At 45.4% G+C, this 17,100-nt stretch overlaps 2 protein-coding genes across 2 annotated transcripts in view; one reads left to right on the forward strand and one right to left on the reverse strand.

Moving 5' to 3' along the window:
- Window positions 1–17,100, reverse strand: part of LOC149461864 (uncharacterized) — a 309,357-nt gene that overhangs the window by 260,504 nt on the left and 31,753 nt on the right. The gene's annotated exons all lie outside the window — the stretch shown is intronic.
- Window positions 13,394–17,100, forward strand: part of LOC149461871 (uncharacterized) — a 51,274-nt gene continuing 47,567 nt past the window's right edge. The window contains exon 1 of the mRNA XM_089677654.1: window positions 13,394–14,852. Coding sequence (XP_089533780.1) covers window positions 13,784–14,852 — 1,069 coding nt within the window. The 5' untranslated portion in view covers window positions 13,394–13,783. The remainder of the gene's footprint in view (window positions 14,853–17,100) is intronic.

The raw sequence follows: 17,100 nt of genomic DNA on the forward strand, positions 1-17,100 counted from the left end.
GTCTGACTTCCCCTCCTGCCCCCCACACTGGCTGCTGCTAGGGTTGGAGATCAGTGTGGTGTTCAGGATGGAGAGTGGGGGGTTGGCATATCATGTTTACCAGCCCCTTTCTGAATGAACACAGTGAGTGATTGGTACTGATCACTCCTGTGGTCATTCACTGAAGCATAGTAAAGGGTGTTTCCTGGGCTTCAGTTTTGTGAATGAATAGGTGCCTCTGTACAGGATCTTCCTACAAATCCCACCCATAGAACAATATTGGAGATAACAGCAGTATTGTCCTCACCAATCACAGCCCGGATATTTCCCAGTATAGGTCAGGAGGGGTTATAGTACAATAAGGGGCCCATAGACATGACATGACAGAAACCCTCATAGATATGACTTTGTCATCTGATCTATCAGAAAATGACCAGATTGGAGGACAGTCTCATGTCTGGGGGGTACCTGCACACAGTGGGGGCTCCTCAGGGGATATTGTGATTGGACAGGGCAGAATACCCTATAGGTCCCCCTCATAAACCAACACTGGGAGGAGTCTGTGTACTCCTCCCCCTCCCCTCTGCATACAATTAAAGTAGACCTGTCATGAGAGCAATATGTAGAAATCCTCCAAACCATCAGGAGACAGGAAAAGAGGATAAAAGACCATGGAAGAGATGGGACTGAGTGTAGTGATGGATACCAGAAGGTGGGAGATGGTTCTAGAAGATGGGGAGAAGTACGGTGCATGTACTCACATCTGGGAGGTTGTGGGAACCCATCCAGGGATCAGACAACCTATCTGAGGACTTGTGGGGAATATGTCTGTCTCCTCACTGAAGTCAATGGGTGGTCACCCTCCATGGTCATCGGGGAATTCCGGATCATCATATACTAAGCAGGATTTGGACCCCGGGGGGAGAACTTTCACCCCAAGAAAAAATGAGGGTGAGGTCAGCAGAGGAGCCCCATAGTAAAGGAGGAAACTCTGAAATGTTTTCTTCAGAAGGTCGGAGTTTACTGGACAAGTGAATGTAAAATACACCATCAACGCGTTTCATGGCTTCAAAGTGTCACTTCATCAGGACAGGTGTAAGAAGACGATATAAAAATAGGGAATGAAGTAACAGTCCAGTATATCGTATTATAAAGACCCGAGTCACATACAATTCATGGACAGGACTGAGATTTATAGCATTCAGGATTTGTATGATGTTAGACAAGGTGAAGAGATATATGGAGAGGATGATCAATACATGGAGAAATCAATCTATTCTATCATAGAAGGGAATCAATAGATCAATAAATGACATCAACCAATCAATAAGATCCATTTCATGGGATAGATTTATCATTCTGTGCACTGGTTATGTTGGAGGATCAAACCGTGATCACTGGATATTGGAAACATTCCTATTGATCTGATGATTGCCGGCATGGATTCCTGATTGATTATTGCTGGGAATAAAGTCCAATAAACACGCAGATTTGATGGGATTATTGATAGAAAAATCTCTTCATATTCCATGGAATAAATATGTGTAGAATAGTTTGGATTTGATGGAATAAATCTCTATAAAAAGACTTTGTGTGGTTTGTTGGTTCTTTTCTATTCCTCTCTAGGTCTGGATTTCAGGAAGAAGAAACAATTCCTCCAATTTCTAGTGGATGGTGAGGAGGGGAGAGATTTGGGTGAGTTTTGTACATACAGGAGGTAATAGAGAGAATCCGGCTAGTAATTGATGAGAGGAGATTTCACTGGAGAGTTCCATTGTTGAGAATTCAGGGCTGGGGGCACTGCTGGGGCCTGGAGGGTTCTGATTGGATCACCAGTACACGTGTCATATTAATCTGGTGGTGTGCACTGCTGGGGCCTGGAGGGTTCTGATTGGATCACCAGTACACATGTTGTATTAATCTGGGGGTGTGCACTGCTGGGGCCTGGAGGGTTCTGATTGGACCACCAGTACACGTGTCATATTAATCTGGGGGTGTGTACTGCTGGGGCCTGGAGGGTTCTGATTGGACCACCAGTACACGTTTCATATTAATCTGGTGGTGTGCACTGGTGGGTCCTGGAGGGTTCTGATTGGACCACCAGTACATGTGCCATATAAATCTGGGGGTGTGCATAAATCTCCCACTTTTGGTCTAAGTTCATTGCCAATGTGTATGCAATTGTACTGTGTGTTGGCAGATTGCATGGAGATTGTAAAGTAGCAGATCTGCCAGACAGAGATCTGTGTGTGTGGTGGCCCAGAAGATCAGTCTGCCGACAAACTGTTGGGTGGTGGCAGGCTACCGTTTGTGGTGTCTGGTGTGGAGGTGTGTGGACAGTTGAAGAGTGATGAACATCGAGGTGCTAGCTTGTAAGATAGCTGGAGGAATCCTAAAAGGGTGTGCCAATTGCTAGACTGCTCCCCAACCCTTAGAGTGCACAAGATTGTATGTAAGATTCGTATCTGCCTGTGTGTGGTCAGCCAGCTGGATAGGAAAATCTCCCTCTAGTGGTGACCAGAGGTAGTGCGGGCTGTGAAATTGTATCATGGTCAGTCTTATATGCTCAGAGTCCCCCTCACTCCCTCTGTACCCCAGTCACACATGTGCACGCCTTGGTTATCTAGTCGCTGTGGGCGTGTTTTTATCCCTGACACACCCTCATACTGATGGCCTGGTGGAGCTTCCCCAGTCCTCTAAGGGGCACTCTCCATTTGAGTTACTCTATGGGAATCATCTTCGGGAGCTCCTAGACATAGCCAAGGAAATCTGGGAAGGGGAGCAGGCACCCCACAAACGTGTCATTGAGTATATGGCTCATATGCAGGACAGGATTACAGCGATCACGTCTATTGTAGAAGAACACGAAGTTCACACCCAGGAAGCCCAACAAAGAATATACAATGGGGTTTTCTCATCTGGTGACCGGGTCCTGGTGTTGGTTCCTACTGTTGAAAGCAAGTTCCTGGCTAAGTAAAAGGGTCCTTTGAAGTGGTTAAAAGAGTTGGGGAATTACAAAGTATATCAATCGGATAATAGAAATCCTGAGCAGATATACCATGTACACCTGTAAGCCCCTGGAAGGATAGGGTGGCACTGACTGTGGGGTCTGCCCCTGGAACTCCTGGGAGTACTGAGTCCCCTCTAGTCCCTGAAGTCACAATTCCAGACAGACTGTCTCATTCCAAAAAGCAGGGAGCTAGAGAGTTCCTGATAAGGAACAGAGACACATTTTCAGAGTTACCTGGTATGACTTCAGTGGTTTAGGATGATATTATTACTGAACTTGGGTTCCGTGACAAACTCAAACCATACCGATTCCTGAAGCTAGGAGAAAGGACATCAGTGACAAAGTCAAGAGGATGCTGGAGCTAGACATCATTGAGGAGTCTAATAGTGACTGGTCTAGTCCTATCATTTTAGTCCCAAAACCAGACGGTACTTTGAGGTTCTGTAATGACTTCAGAAAGATTAATTTAGTGACACAATTTAACACGTACCCTATCCTCAGGTAGATGAGCTCAGGGACAGGCTTGGGAAGGCCCGTTTCATGACCACTATGGACTTGACAAAAGCATACTGGCAAATCCTCCTGACTGAAAGTGCCAGTGAAAAGATTGCATTTGTGACCCCCTCAGGGTTCGTATAATATAAAGAAATGCCTTTTGGTTTACAAAATGCCCCGTCAACACTTCAGAGGGCTATGGACAGGACCCTAGGACCTCCTCAACAGTATGGAGCAGTCTATCTGGATGCCATAGTGATACATAGCACTGAATGGGACTCTCACTTGCCCCATTTCCAGGTGGTCTTGGATTCTCTCTTCAAGGAAGGTTTTTTGGCAAATGCTGTATATTTGGGCTACACTATTGGACAAGACGTCATAAAACAAAATAGAAGCCATCCAAGAATGGCCATGTCCTGCAAACAAAAAGCATATCTGAACCTTCCTTGGTATTGCGGGGTACTATAGAAGGTCTATCCAAAATTTAGCAACTCTATCAGCTCTACTGGCTGACCTTACAAAAGGGAAAGACTTTGTAATGGTAAAATGGTACCCAGTGGCAGAAGAGTCTTCCCAAGTCCTGAAGAGGGCCCCCTTGTGCACACCCAGTGCTGTACATCCCTGATTTTTCCAAGGATTTATGTGGTTTAAATGGATGCATCTGATGTATCGTAATGAACATGGAAAGAAATATGTTGTAATTGACAAGAAATGTTTAGCCATAAAGTGGGCCTTGGATGCTCTAAGATACTATTTGTTAGGGTGAGTTTGACCTGATAGCTGACCATGATCCCCTCAATGGATGGCCCAAAAGAAGGAGACAAATAGACGGGTGAACTGGTGGTTTTTGGCTCCTCAAGATTATCCCTTCATGGTAAAACACAGACCAGGGGCTAAGATGGGAAATGTAGATGCCCGGTCCCGGGTTCACTCCTGTTGGGCCACAGCTGTGCCAACCCTGGGGATGAAACAAGGGGGGATATGTAGCAGAGTGTCTCAGAGGGAGCTGGGAAAATCCTCTTCTGGGTTCACACATCTCCCAGGCTCCTCTCATACACTTTTAGGGATCTCTGATCCTTGGTCCAGCTCAGGTTTCATGCCTCTCCCCGGGTGTAATTTATACTCACCAGAAACATGCAGTCAGAGCTCTCATACCTGGGAACAGACAAGTCATGTCTGGGAGAGATGGAAGGTTGGTGGAAGCTGTAAAACTGCATCTTTGGAGACTGACAAGCACTAGGCTTGCTCACCCTGATAGTACAAGAAATGGCCGCTGCCCCAGTCTATAACTGGCCTTCACAGCAAGGAGCACTTGAACGGGCAACGCATGTCACACAACAAAAGAGAAACGTTCCCGGCTCAACTTGCCAGCCAGCCTGCAAACAAACCAAATTACCCCGTCTAACAGTATGCCTTAAAACGGGTTTAGTTAGCACACATTTGCAATCACATTGTAAGCTACAGAGCCACGTCACGGCACCCCGATATTCTGTAGTCATAACTCTACAAACTAATTGAACCCCCATAGTAGAGGCATGTGATGGGAGTGACTTTTGGGGGTGGGGGGACCTCTGTATCATCTTCCCAAATTCCCATTATGTTTAAGGCACCCTGTGCCTGTTAAGGGGTACAGGGTGTGTATGTGAAGGTCTGAGTCTTGTGTATAGTGTGTGTTCCTTTGTTCTCGGCCACATGGCTGTCCATTGTCTGTTTGCCATGTGATACCCCCCATTGTGCTGTGCCTTCCTGTCCAGCCAACTATTATGGGATGTACTGTTTGTGTATTGGTGTGGGGGTTGGTCAATGTCCTTTGCCGCATGGCTGCATCCCATTGTTCTGTGTCTTGGTTGGATGGGGAGGGGTGATGAGGTGTTTTCTGCCTATACTGTAGCCCTTCCCACTGATAGGGTGGGCTGATAATGTGTTTCCTGTCCCTGGTTGTCTTTCCCCGCCCTCTGTATAAAACATGTTGTTTGTGTACAATAAAAGGTGTTGGCTTTCTGTATTAAGAAGAGCTGGGTGCTGTCTTTTTCCTGAGGGATTTCAAGGGTGTGGTCCGTGGATGGTGTTCGGACAGGGGAAGCTGCGGTATAACGGAATATACCCAAGTGCGGTCGGGTACCGGTTCTGTTACAAGGCACATGTATTTAATGGATAGACCAGGGGCAGGTGGACCTGTAGGAACCCACCCCTCTTTAACCACTCCAAGTTCAGACACTTTCACCCCCTTCCTGCCCAGGCCAAGTTTCAGCTTTCAGCGCTGTCACACTTTGAATGACAATTGTGCGGTCATGCAACACTGTACCCATATGATTTTTTTAGCATTTTTTGAGACAGATAAAACTTTATTTTGTTGGTATTTATTCAGCAATGGGATTTTTATTTTTTTGCTTTATAAATGCAAAAGTCCAAAAATTTTGAAAAAAAGTGTTTCATCATACATCTTGGCCAAAATGTATTCCATTATCTTTTTAGTAAAACAAAAAATAACCCAAATTAGTTTATAACCAAAAATTATAATTTTTAAAAAATATTTTAACATTTTTATTTTATTTTTTTATATTATTATTTTTTTTATTTTTTTTAACATACTGTCACCATGGTGACACTGTACTACCTGTGGGGGGTGATGAAGATTTTTTAAATTATTTTTTACACTGATTGCTTTTACACTCATAAAGAGGAATAATTTCTCCTTCTCTCTGGCTGCATTCTTGCAGCCATTGAGAAGTACTGTGTGAGCTGTGATTGGTCACAGCTTGTCACATAGTACAAGGCTGTTGTGAATAGCCCTGTACCATGTCACCTCTGTGATCATTTACAGATTTCACACGTAGTAAGCAATGATGTCAGAAGTGACATGTGATCACTGATTGGCCAATCAGTGATCACATGATCGTGACCTCGCACAGAGGTCCCGTACGATGAACGGTGTTCCACTGTGTCTGGAGGACACAGCGGGCACCGGATTGCGGTGCTGCATGCTCCCAGGGAGCGCACACAAGCAGGGGGCGGGGAGGCCATTTAAAAATGGCCACCCACCCCTGCACTGCCACCGTCCGGCCGTTTATATACAGCAGCCGGACAGGAGGTGGTTAAAGGTACAGGAGCGCACCGGACACCCAGCGTATAGCACAATGGCAGCCAAGGTGTCCAGTGTGTCTCCTCCCCAATAATTCAACAGAACAAAAAATGGCCACTGCCCCAGTACCCTGATAGTCAGGAATCGTGTTTGTGTAGTTAGTGCCGGGACACGGCTAGGATTTTGGTTTTGAGGGTTTTGCCGTTACTTTGTGGAACATTGTACAGCACCTGTAATCAGCACCAATAAACACTGCACTGTGTGACACCACATCACTGGACTGGTATCTGTCCCTGAAAGTGTGCCCATCCCAGGGAGCTTTGTACCCGATACCCATCCCCATCCCACAATTCAGAAACATTGAACTGCAATTTCCACTGCTCTGACCAGTCTTCCAGCAACACAAACTCCTGTTCCATGTTACAGATACCTCCAAGTTCTATATGTAGTCTCGGGGGTCCCTGTGGAAGTCCATGTGTGGACATTTCTACCTATGATAAATGACAGGCTAATCCCACCTAGAAACCTGGGGACACTGTACAGGATCTATATGTAGTCTGGGGGTCCCTGTGGAAGTCCATGTGTGGACATTTCTACCTATGATAAATGACAGGCTAAACCCACCTGGAGACTTTCTCCACACCTGGAGTGTGCTGAGTTCTTGGAGAACGTCTACACAGTGTTTCCAGATTGGCTTTATCACCCCAACGAGCTCGCTCCAGTTCATGGATGTCATCATTATGTTTGGAGGATCTCACCAGTCAGGAGCCTTTCCTGTCATCCTACATGTTCCCTTCTGAGGATTGTTCTATCCTTCCAAACAAATGTATGAAATCATGGATGAGTCCTCCTTCTATGTGATCTAGAAGATCTTCAATCACAATGTCTTTATGGATGAAGTGGATGGCCCAGTTTATATATTATTTATTGCTTTACAGCTTTATTCCCTCCAGGATTCATTCTTTATTTATAGAACCATTCAAGGAAGTGTTCTTACTTTGAGAGATCTCCACCACCATTCCTCTGTGACCATTACATCCTTGTCATTTATGTCTAACATCTTCATTATCAGTGGATTGATAGATATTTTTATACTTTAAATAATATTTTTACATTTTCTTCACCAAAAAGATTGATTTCAGAGGGAATCTGTTTTAATTTGTCTTCTATATGTAATAAAATATCTTTGTTAAAGTGTTGGTTCCATAAGAGCTAGAATGATTTGTTCTTCCTTATCTTGTGTTATATATGAATTTCCCTGGTAGCCGTGTAAGGTAGATATTTTACAGGAATGATTATTCAGGCTCCATTCACACCAATGCGTTTTTTAGTTCTTTTTGCTTTTTACAAAAAACCCACTGCAGTCCACATAACATGGCTTCCTATGGGACATGTTCACATCTAAGCTTTTTTGAGTTGCTGTGTTTTTGGAAAGGGCCCGGGACTTTTTTAAAAGCAAAAAGCAGCATTTTTGCTACAATAGAATTCAATGGAGAATCTGCTGAAATGCATGGTTGTGCATTTTTGCATTTTTATTCTGCCCAACAAAAAAAAAGTCCACTTTAAAAAAGGAAAAAAAAAAGACCTAAACAAAACGTGATAAAAACACGTCACAAACGTATCAACATGCAAGTGCACAATCCAAACGCATCATGTTCCTGAGTTACAAATGGCTGTGTGTATAAGTGGGTGCTGCAGCGACCGTCGGCTGGAACTGAACAGAATCAGCGAGGGAGAATGTCACCAGCACACCGAGGATCACCAATACGGGTCCAAAAGTATTAATGAACGATCACATAGTTACAGCAAGGCAATGCTTTGGAGACTCGCATGACTCCTCCGTCACATGCCTGATGAAGGCTTCCTGCGAGACTCTGAAACATTGCCTTGCAGTAACTATGTGATCGTTCATTAAAACTTTTGGACCCATATTGGTGATCCTCGGTGTGCTGGTGATATTCTCCCTTACAAACATATCAAAAACACATTAAAAAACGCAAAATGAACTGCGAAAAGAACAAAAAGCAAACCGCAAAGGTGTGAACAGAGCCTTACAGATGTTTCTCGGGGCTGCAGTTCCTCTGAGCTCCACAAGGTGGAGATCTCACTTCTATCCAGACAGGAAGTCTCTATGGAAGACAGACAGGAAGTGATGTCAGGTAAAGACAGGAAGTGATGTCAGGTACAGACAGGAAGTGTAGTCAGGTACAGACAGGAAGTGATGTCGGGCAGGAAGTTTGAAGTGGCTTTGAAGCAGAGAAGAGACATTACCAGAAGTGACAGCAGAGGAGGTAATAAGATATTATTTCCTATTTACACCCAGTAACCCTCGTCATGTCTGTCCTCTGCCTCCATAGTCACGTCCGTCCTCTTCCTCCATAGTCACGCCCGTCCTCTTCCTCCATAGTCACGTCGGTCCTCTTCCTCCATAGTCACGTCCGTCCTCTTCCTCCATAGTCTCGTCCGTCTTCTTCTTCCATAGTCATGACCGTCCTCTTCCTCCATAGTCACGTCTGTCCTCTTCCTCCATAGTCACGTCCGTCCTCTTCCTCCATAGTCACGTCCGTCCTCTTCCTCCATAGTCACGTCCGTCCTCTTCCTCCATAGTCACGTCTGTCCTCTTCCTCCATAGTCACATCCGTCCTCTTCCTCCATAGTCACGTCCGTCCTCTTCCTCCATAGTCACGTCTGTCCTCTTCCTCCATAGTCACGTCTGTCCTCTTCCTCCATAGTCATGTCCATTCTCTTCCTCCATAGTCTCGTCGGTCCTCTTCCTCCATAGTCACGTCCGTCCTCTTCCTCCATAGTCACGTCGGTCCTCTTCCTCCTCCATAGTCATGTCCATCCTCTTCCTCCATAGTCACGTCCGTCCTCTTCCTCCATAGTCACGTCCGTCTTCCTCCTCCATAGTCATGTCCATCCTCTTCCTCCATAGTCACTGTGACATCTTTTATCTCTCTCCAGCAGATGATGATACACACATATATAGTGTGGGAACCCAGATGAACCCCTTCAGGGGCAGAACATTCCCCCACTTCCGGGGCCGGAACATTCTCCTCATTGTGGAGATAAATTCTAGTAATATGGTCCTCTAAACAAACAGCATTGACAATAAATAGACAAGACAAGGACCATCCTGACCATACATGGCCTACAAAGGGCAACGATGACACTACACAGGCAGCCAATGGGCAATCATTACACTATGCAGCCAACACAATGATGGAGTGCCGGGGTCAGGAGTATGGAACATAGAGCCCCTTACATTGCTGCTCAGGAGGAAGAAAATATTCCCCAGCCGGCCATGAAGAATATGTTCCATCATTGGTGTCAGAGGGAGGAAAATGAAGGAAGAAGAGGAGCTGAGGGGTTTCTGAGGAGGTAGTGGGTCTAAAGAACTCTGGATCCTCTGAGGGTTTCCTGCATCTAAAGGACTCTGGGACCTCTGAGGAGGTGGAGTAGCTGAAGAACTTTGGGAGCCTGTTAGGAAGTAATAGGGCTGAACAACTCTGAGAGGTTAGTGGGGCTGAAGGACTGTGGGGGCCTCTGAGGGGTATTCAGGCTGCAAGGCTCTGAGGTAAGAGGGGGCTTTAGGGCTCATAGGAACACTTGGTCTCTGATGGTCCTCCCACCCCTCCTTCACTTACTTTTCTGACCTCCTTAAAGAACTCCTGCCAGCACATGTAGGGAGTCTTCACCTCTCCATCTCACTGGTCAAGATACAAAATAGAACAAAGAATGACACTTGGTCCTTGGGGAGGTCTGTTTGCATAGCATTAATGCTTAATGGGCGGACAGTCCAATACCTTCCCATACCACAGAATCTGGCAGTGCCCGGTACTGGAATTCAGAGCCAGAAAAATCCACTGCCCCTCTGTACAATGTCCTGGAAATTTCAGAATACTTGGCAACTAAGAGATCAAACCCTTCCCCCCTGCTGTCCTCCTCCTACCCACACATAGAAGAGATGAGAACAGACTCCTCCCCCACAGCTCTCTACTCCACCAGCCCCATCCTCCTGCTATCCAATCTCTTCTCTTATTGCAGAGAGTGACAGTGACATCACTCCTGTCAGTAAGCAGGCTGCTGGAGATTGGAGCCTTGCAGCTGGAGTTCTGCCAATTATCCAGCAACTCCGGCCAGAGCAAACTAGTCATAGGAAGGATCATATTTATCATTCCTTGTCTGCAGATCTAAAACTCATCAAAACCAGTTCAGAGACCAAACAAACCCAACAGAGAAAAGGGGATTTCTGATGCAGCAGGTCAAGAGGGTCCCGGGACCTTGAAAATTTTGTAAACCCTAAACAGTCCAGATTAAATATCTTCCCATGGGGGGAGTAATTCTTCAATGTCCAGCAACCCTCCTATTCCCCCCTCACATCCACATTCTATTATTGTGTGACCAATACCATCCAAATCATTCTTACTTTCATTTCCCAAAGTTATCCGTCTACAAGGAGACCTGTATAGATCACATGATGGCACCAATGAGGATGGAGGAGGACCGGAGTCACATGACTGAGAAGATACTAAACCTCACCCTGGAGATCATCTACCTGCTGACCGGAGAGGTGAGGAGGATTCTGGGAGGTCACATGACATCACTTTTATCTCTATTAATAAAATGCAGACCTGTCCGGAGAGGTGAGGAGGATTCTGGGAGATCACATGACATCACTCTCATCTCTATTAATAAAACACAGACCTGACCGGAGAGGTGAGGAGGATTCTGGGAGGTCACATGACATTGCTCTTATCTCTATTAATAAAACACAGACCTGACCGGAGAGGTGAGGAGGATTCTGGGAGGTCACATGACATCATTTTTATCTCTATTAATAAAACACAGACCTGACCGGAGAGGTGAGGAGGATTCTGGGAGGTCACATGACATCACTCTTATCTGTATTAATAAAACACAGACCTGACCGGAGAGGTGAGGAGGATTCTGGGAGTCTAACATGACATTCCTATTGGTTCCTCAATACATAGATTTCCTCTTCTGAAGTCAGGTGATCATATGACCATCACAGTGCCTCCATGTGACTCCCTAAACCCTGAGAGACACAACATGCAGAAGATTCTAGAAGTCACCAAGAAGATGATGGAGCTGCTGACAGGAGAGGTGAGCGGTGCCGGGAATTCTGGGACATTCTCCAGTAACAGACAAGGGATGTGTCTGGATGGTGACTGTATCATTGTGTGTGTCAGGTTCCTATAAGGTGTCAGGGTGTCACTGTCTATTTCTCCATGGAGGAGTGGGAGTATTTAGAAGGACACAAGGATCTCTACAAGGACGTCATGATGGACAATCAGCCGCCCCTCACATCACCGGGTAAGAGGAGACTTTATTGTAAAGGAGAGAGCAGTACGGAGGATCCACCTAGATCCCCCATCATCTGATAAACACATAGAAACAATGGATTCAGTCAGTGTGTGTGTTTCCTACAGATGGATCCAGTCATGGGAACCCACCAGAGAGATGTCCCCGTCCTCTGTATTCCCGGGATTCCACACAGGAAGGTCACACTATCCCTCACCATCATCAGGTAGATGAGGACAATTATTGGTAGTTGTGATTTATACACAGCATGTTTGTTACAATGAATGTTTTATTATATCTTTCAGAGTGGAATCCTCGGGGATGATAATATTGATGTTAAAGAAGAGTATAAAGAGGAGGATGAGGAGTATGGAGTGATGGAGGAGTTTTCAGAAGGACACAAGGATATGATGGAGCCACCTAATACCAGGAACCCACCAGAGAGATGTCCCCGTCCTCTGTATTCCCGGGATTCCACACAGGAAGGTCACACCATCCCTCAATGTTACAAGGTTGGTTGGACTGAGCATCTAGAACATGAATTTGAGGAGAAAATATGTGGATTTTTCATGTGAGCTTATATTTATATATTTTTGGTGAAATTTCTCATTTCCTTGATTTAGAGTGGAGATCCAATCGATATAGAATTTGAGGTGAAAGCAGAAGAAGAAGAGGCGTATGTGAGGGATGATCAGCAGTCTATGGAGGAGGATGGAATAACGGGGACATTTATAGAGGAGGACACTCCTACAGAGATCAGCACAGGTGGGTCATGAACACTAAATCCATTCCTCCACCCATACTGCTCACTGATTGGTCCAGAGTAGGGCGGGGACTGGGTGATATCAGCCTGTAATCCCCTGGTCACTTTCCTGAGCTGTGTTCCCCGTCCTGTATTCCTGGATTTCTCTCGGATAATCTTCCTTCTCTGTGCTGCAGACACAATTTATGTATCTAGACTGGATTTATGGAGGTTCTGGGGTTCAGCTGGCAGAAATATGTTGATGTTCACAATAGGTGTTGATTGACCTGGGACATGTATATTGGGTCTTCTACCCCTTATCCTGGGGCTAACAGGATCTCTGACAGAAAATTTCTCCCAGGGTTCCTTGCTCTGTGGTCTGCTGGCTGTGCCGGGTGGAGGGATATGTCTGTAGTATCTCAGACCCAAGTCACTGAGTGCAGTCTCAGGAGATGGGAGGCAGCGGTGTGGGATCTCTGCAACTTATCTACAGTAAACATTTAATCTTCCACTGATTACTGGATACAATATTATGAGTCCTGACCCTTACACTGTATAATTTATATTGTACATTACATACTCCTGACCCCTGCACTATGTACTTCTTGTGTTGGGAAGATGGCGATGAGTGATAGAGGGGGTGGGGCCCCTCATCACTGTCCCTCCTATAAAAGACAGTTCTGGTTGTTTCCTCACTCTCTGACTAAGGTCCATGAATAAAGAAATGACCTGGTAGGAGATCAGAGGAGCCATTTCCTAGTTCCCTTGAGGGTGGAATTGTAAGCTCCTCAGAGACCAAGCTGCCTGATGTGGGCGGAGTTCTGGTTTGGGGGAACCAATCAGCTCCTGTCTAGTAATCCTCTTTGTCTTTGTATTTTAGTCCATGGCCGGGAGATGAGGAAAACCTCCGAGGATTGTCTCACTTTGTCTCCAGACTGGAAAGTAGAAGATGAGGACATCACACAGTATAGTCCAGGAGAAAACCCGGCTCCCTCCAATGTCCATCTGGCACCACCCAGTGTAGATGGACCATCGGATTCCTCGTATCCTGAGGAACCTCAGACTGTTCGGGACCGGGCCGGCCTAACAACAGGGAAGAGCTTCTTCTGCACTGAGTGTGGGAAGGGTTTCAATTTTAAATCACATCTTAATGAGCATAAAAGATCTCACTCGGGAGAGAAGCCATATTCATGTCCTGAGTGCGGGAAATGTTTTGTATACAAATCAGGACTTGTTAAGCATCAGAGATCTCACACGGGGGAAAAGCCACATTCCTGTCCTGAGTGCGGGAAATGTTTTTTTCGAGAAGTCCAGTCTTTCCAAACATCAGAGATCTCACACGGGGGAGAAGCCGTATTCCTGTCCTGAGTGCAGGAAATGTTTTTCATTAAAGTCCAGTCTTTCCAAGCATCAGAGATCTCACACAGGGGAGAAGCCGTATTCCTGTCCTGAGTGCGGGAAATGTTTTCCTTCTAAATTCCCTCTTATTGAGCACAAAAGGTCTCACACGGGTGAAAAACCATATTCCTGTTCCGAGTGCGGGAAATGTTTTTCACAAATGTCTAATCTTAAAACACATCAGAGATCTCACACAGGGGAGAAGCCATATTCCTGTCCTGAGTGCGGGAAATGTTTTTCACAGAAATCCAGTCTTTATACACATCAGAGATCTCACACGGGGCAGAAGCTGCATTCCTGTCCTGAGTGTGGGAAATGTTTTTCAGAGAAGTCCTATGTTTACAAACATCAGAGATCTCACACAGGGGAAAAGCCGTATTCCTGTTCTGAGTGCGGGAAATGTTTTTCAGTTAAGTCCAGTCTTTACACACATCAGAGATCTCATACGGGGGAAAAGCCGTATTCCTGTCATGGGAAGAAGCTGTATTCCTGTTCTGAGTGTGGGAAATGTTTTTCACGGAAGTTCCATCTTCACACACATCAGAGATCTCATACGGGGGAGAAGCCGTATTCCTGTCTTGAGTGCGGGAAATGTTTTTCAGAGAAGTCCAGTCTTCACACACATCAGATATTGCACACAGGGGAAAAGCTATATTCTTGTCCTGAGTGTGGGAAATGTTTTTCTCAGAAGTCCAGTCTTTATAAACATCAGAGATCTCACACGGGGGAGAAGCCGTATTTCTGTCCTGAGTGTGGAAAATGTTTTTCTCAGAAGTCCAGTCTTTACAAACATCAGAGATCTCACACGGGGGAGAAGCCACGTTCCTGTCCTGAGTGAGGGAAATGTTCCTCACTGAAGTCCTTTCTTCCTGTACATCGGGTCCCACACAACCCTGGAGGTGTATTAGTGCCTTGAGTGCGGGAAATGTCTTCTAGATGAATGTTGCTGGACATCCCAGCTCTCATGTGGGGAAGAAGCACACCCTGATATACACCTCAGATATACTCCATGGCTGATCTTCATCATGGAAGAAACAGTTCATAAGGAGATCAGAGGTCCCCAAAGACATGGATGAAGTGTGGGATTGGGTCGGCCATTGATATCAGGAGAAGAAGTTTTCAATGTATTTTCTATCAATGGAAGACATTCCAGCAGCTGAGATGTGATCCTAATAACATTGGTTCCCCCATTCACACAGGAGGAATGGACATGAACTCTCACTGAGGGAATTGCTATACAAACATTCTATGAATAGACCCCCAAATGTCAGGAGACGTTTCTATAAAGACGGGAAGTATGGAGCAGAGAAATGAAGAGACCTCCCAGCAATGTTATTACCAGGCTGCAGCTAGGGGGAGCTCTAATGTCACCCCAGCAGAGTGATCCCATCTAGCCCACATTAACCCTCTCACTGCCAGAGCTGTTTCTGCATGATTTTGCACACATGGGAAAATGCAGATTTTGGTCCTGAAGATGAGATAAACCCCCAAACATCTATTCTGTGACATCAGAGGCCCTGGAGAATAAAATGGTGGTGATTGTTAAGGTGTTCCCCGTACACAGATTCCCCTTCATATCCGCCTTTATTTCCTCCTTTCCCCCATTTTCTATGTTGGGATCTTTTCTACAAAACTTTGTTATAATAATGGAACACGTTGTGTATTGTATTGTACACCAATAATAATGACTCCGCCCCCACATTCCAGACAAGGGATCTTCCTGACCAATTGGATTTCTGCCTTTACTGTTTCCTGAATGTTTTTTATGCTTCAATCTTGTTAAATGTAAAATTATAATAAAAATTGTATTGAATGAAAAACAAAATGGTGTGTGTGTGCAATGATGACAAAGCTGTGTATCCAGAAACGGCTGGTCGGTGACACTTCCATATACAGCCCAATGAAGTGACAAGGAAGCCCTAGAACCCTTTGGAGGAACCCTGGCTGAGAAAGGCTGGACTAGGCAGTCACATATCTCTGCCCCCCTTGCAGGGTTCCCAACCCTCCGGGACTTTTATTACTGACACAACATGAACATTTACTGACGGAGGACATGTTTTTCCTGACATCCTGAAAAATGACAGAACTCCTGTTAGGATTATTATTATTATACAGTATTTATATAGCGCCAAAGGGTTTGCTCAGCGCTGTACAGTAGCAAGGGGGACAGAACATGAGACAAGACAGTGACAATACACTACACGAGGGGATCGAGGGTCCTGCTCTTTCGAGCTTACAGTCTAGGAGGGAAGGGAAGGTGGTGTAGCAAACTAGCTCCTCAGAGCTGGAAGCGGAGTTCTCCTTCAACATTTGCTTTTGTAACAAACTAGCTCATCAGAGCTGGAAGCGGAGTTCCCCTGTTCCTTGCTGTATTTGAGGTCTTCCTCGAATCATTCCTCACATCCCCCCCTTGCATTCCTGTGAGGCAGACTTTATCTCCTGGCAGATGATGTGGAACAACCTAAGACATGGGAAGTGGAGACACGCTGTCTACGAACGTTTCACTTTGGTCACCCAAAGTTATGTAAGCCCCACACCTTATCAAACTGACGCGAGAACTGAACATTCCTCAGGTCAACTGTATGGTTCATATCATGGGAAATGAAGCTGGTAGTTTAGTTTAGAGTTCCCCAATGACCACTCCCAAAACGTGTAGTCAGAGCCCCCCCCTCCCCTTGAGAGGGACTTTCAAGAGAGTTAGAGCTTGTCACACTCACACACACATCGTAACAGAGGAGATCAAAGAACCTTTCTGCTCTGCATCTTGGATTTGCAAACCCAGGCATATGGGCAAGTAACTTAACCCTGTAATCTTCTTCCTAATTATCTCTTTGCTGTGTCTTTATATACATATATATATATTTTTGTGACATCTCTTTGTAAATATTTATTTGCATCTGTCTGATGCTTTTAGTAATAAATCTTTCTTTCTGAAAGTGTTAAACTGTTTCTAAGCGCTTACTTGCAATTCACGAATCCCTGCCTTTGAAGAGACGCTACTGTTTGTATATCTCTGTATAGCAGGTCCGCGGGCCGTGCTATATACATCAGTATTTCAATCATTATAGT

Source organism: Staurois parvus, unplaced genomic scaffold (genome assembly GCF_062004578.1).
Source record: "Staurois parvus isolate SC_StPar_1 unplaced genomic scaffold, SC_StPar_1.0 ptg000191l, whole genome shotgun sequence".
Lineage (NCBI taxonomy): Eukaryota > Metazoa > Chordata > Amphibia > Anura > Ranidae > Staurois > Staurois parvus.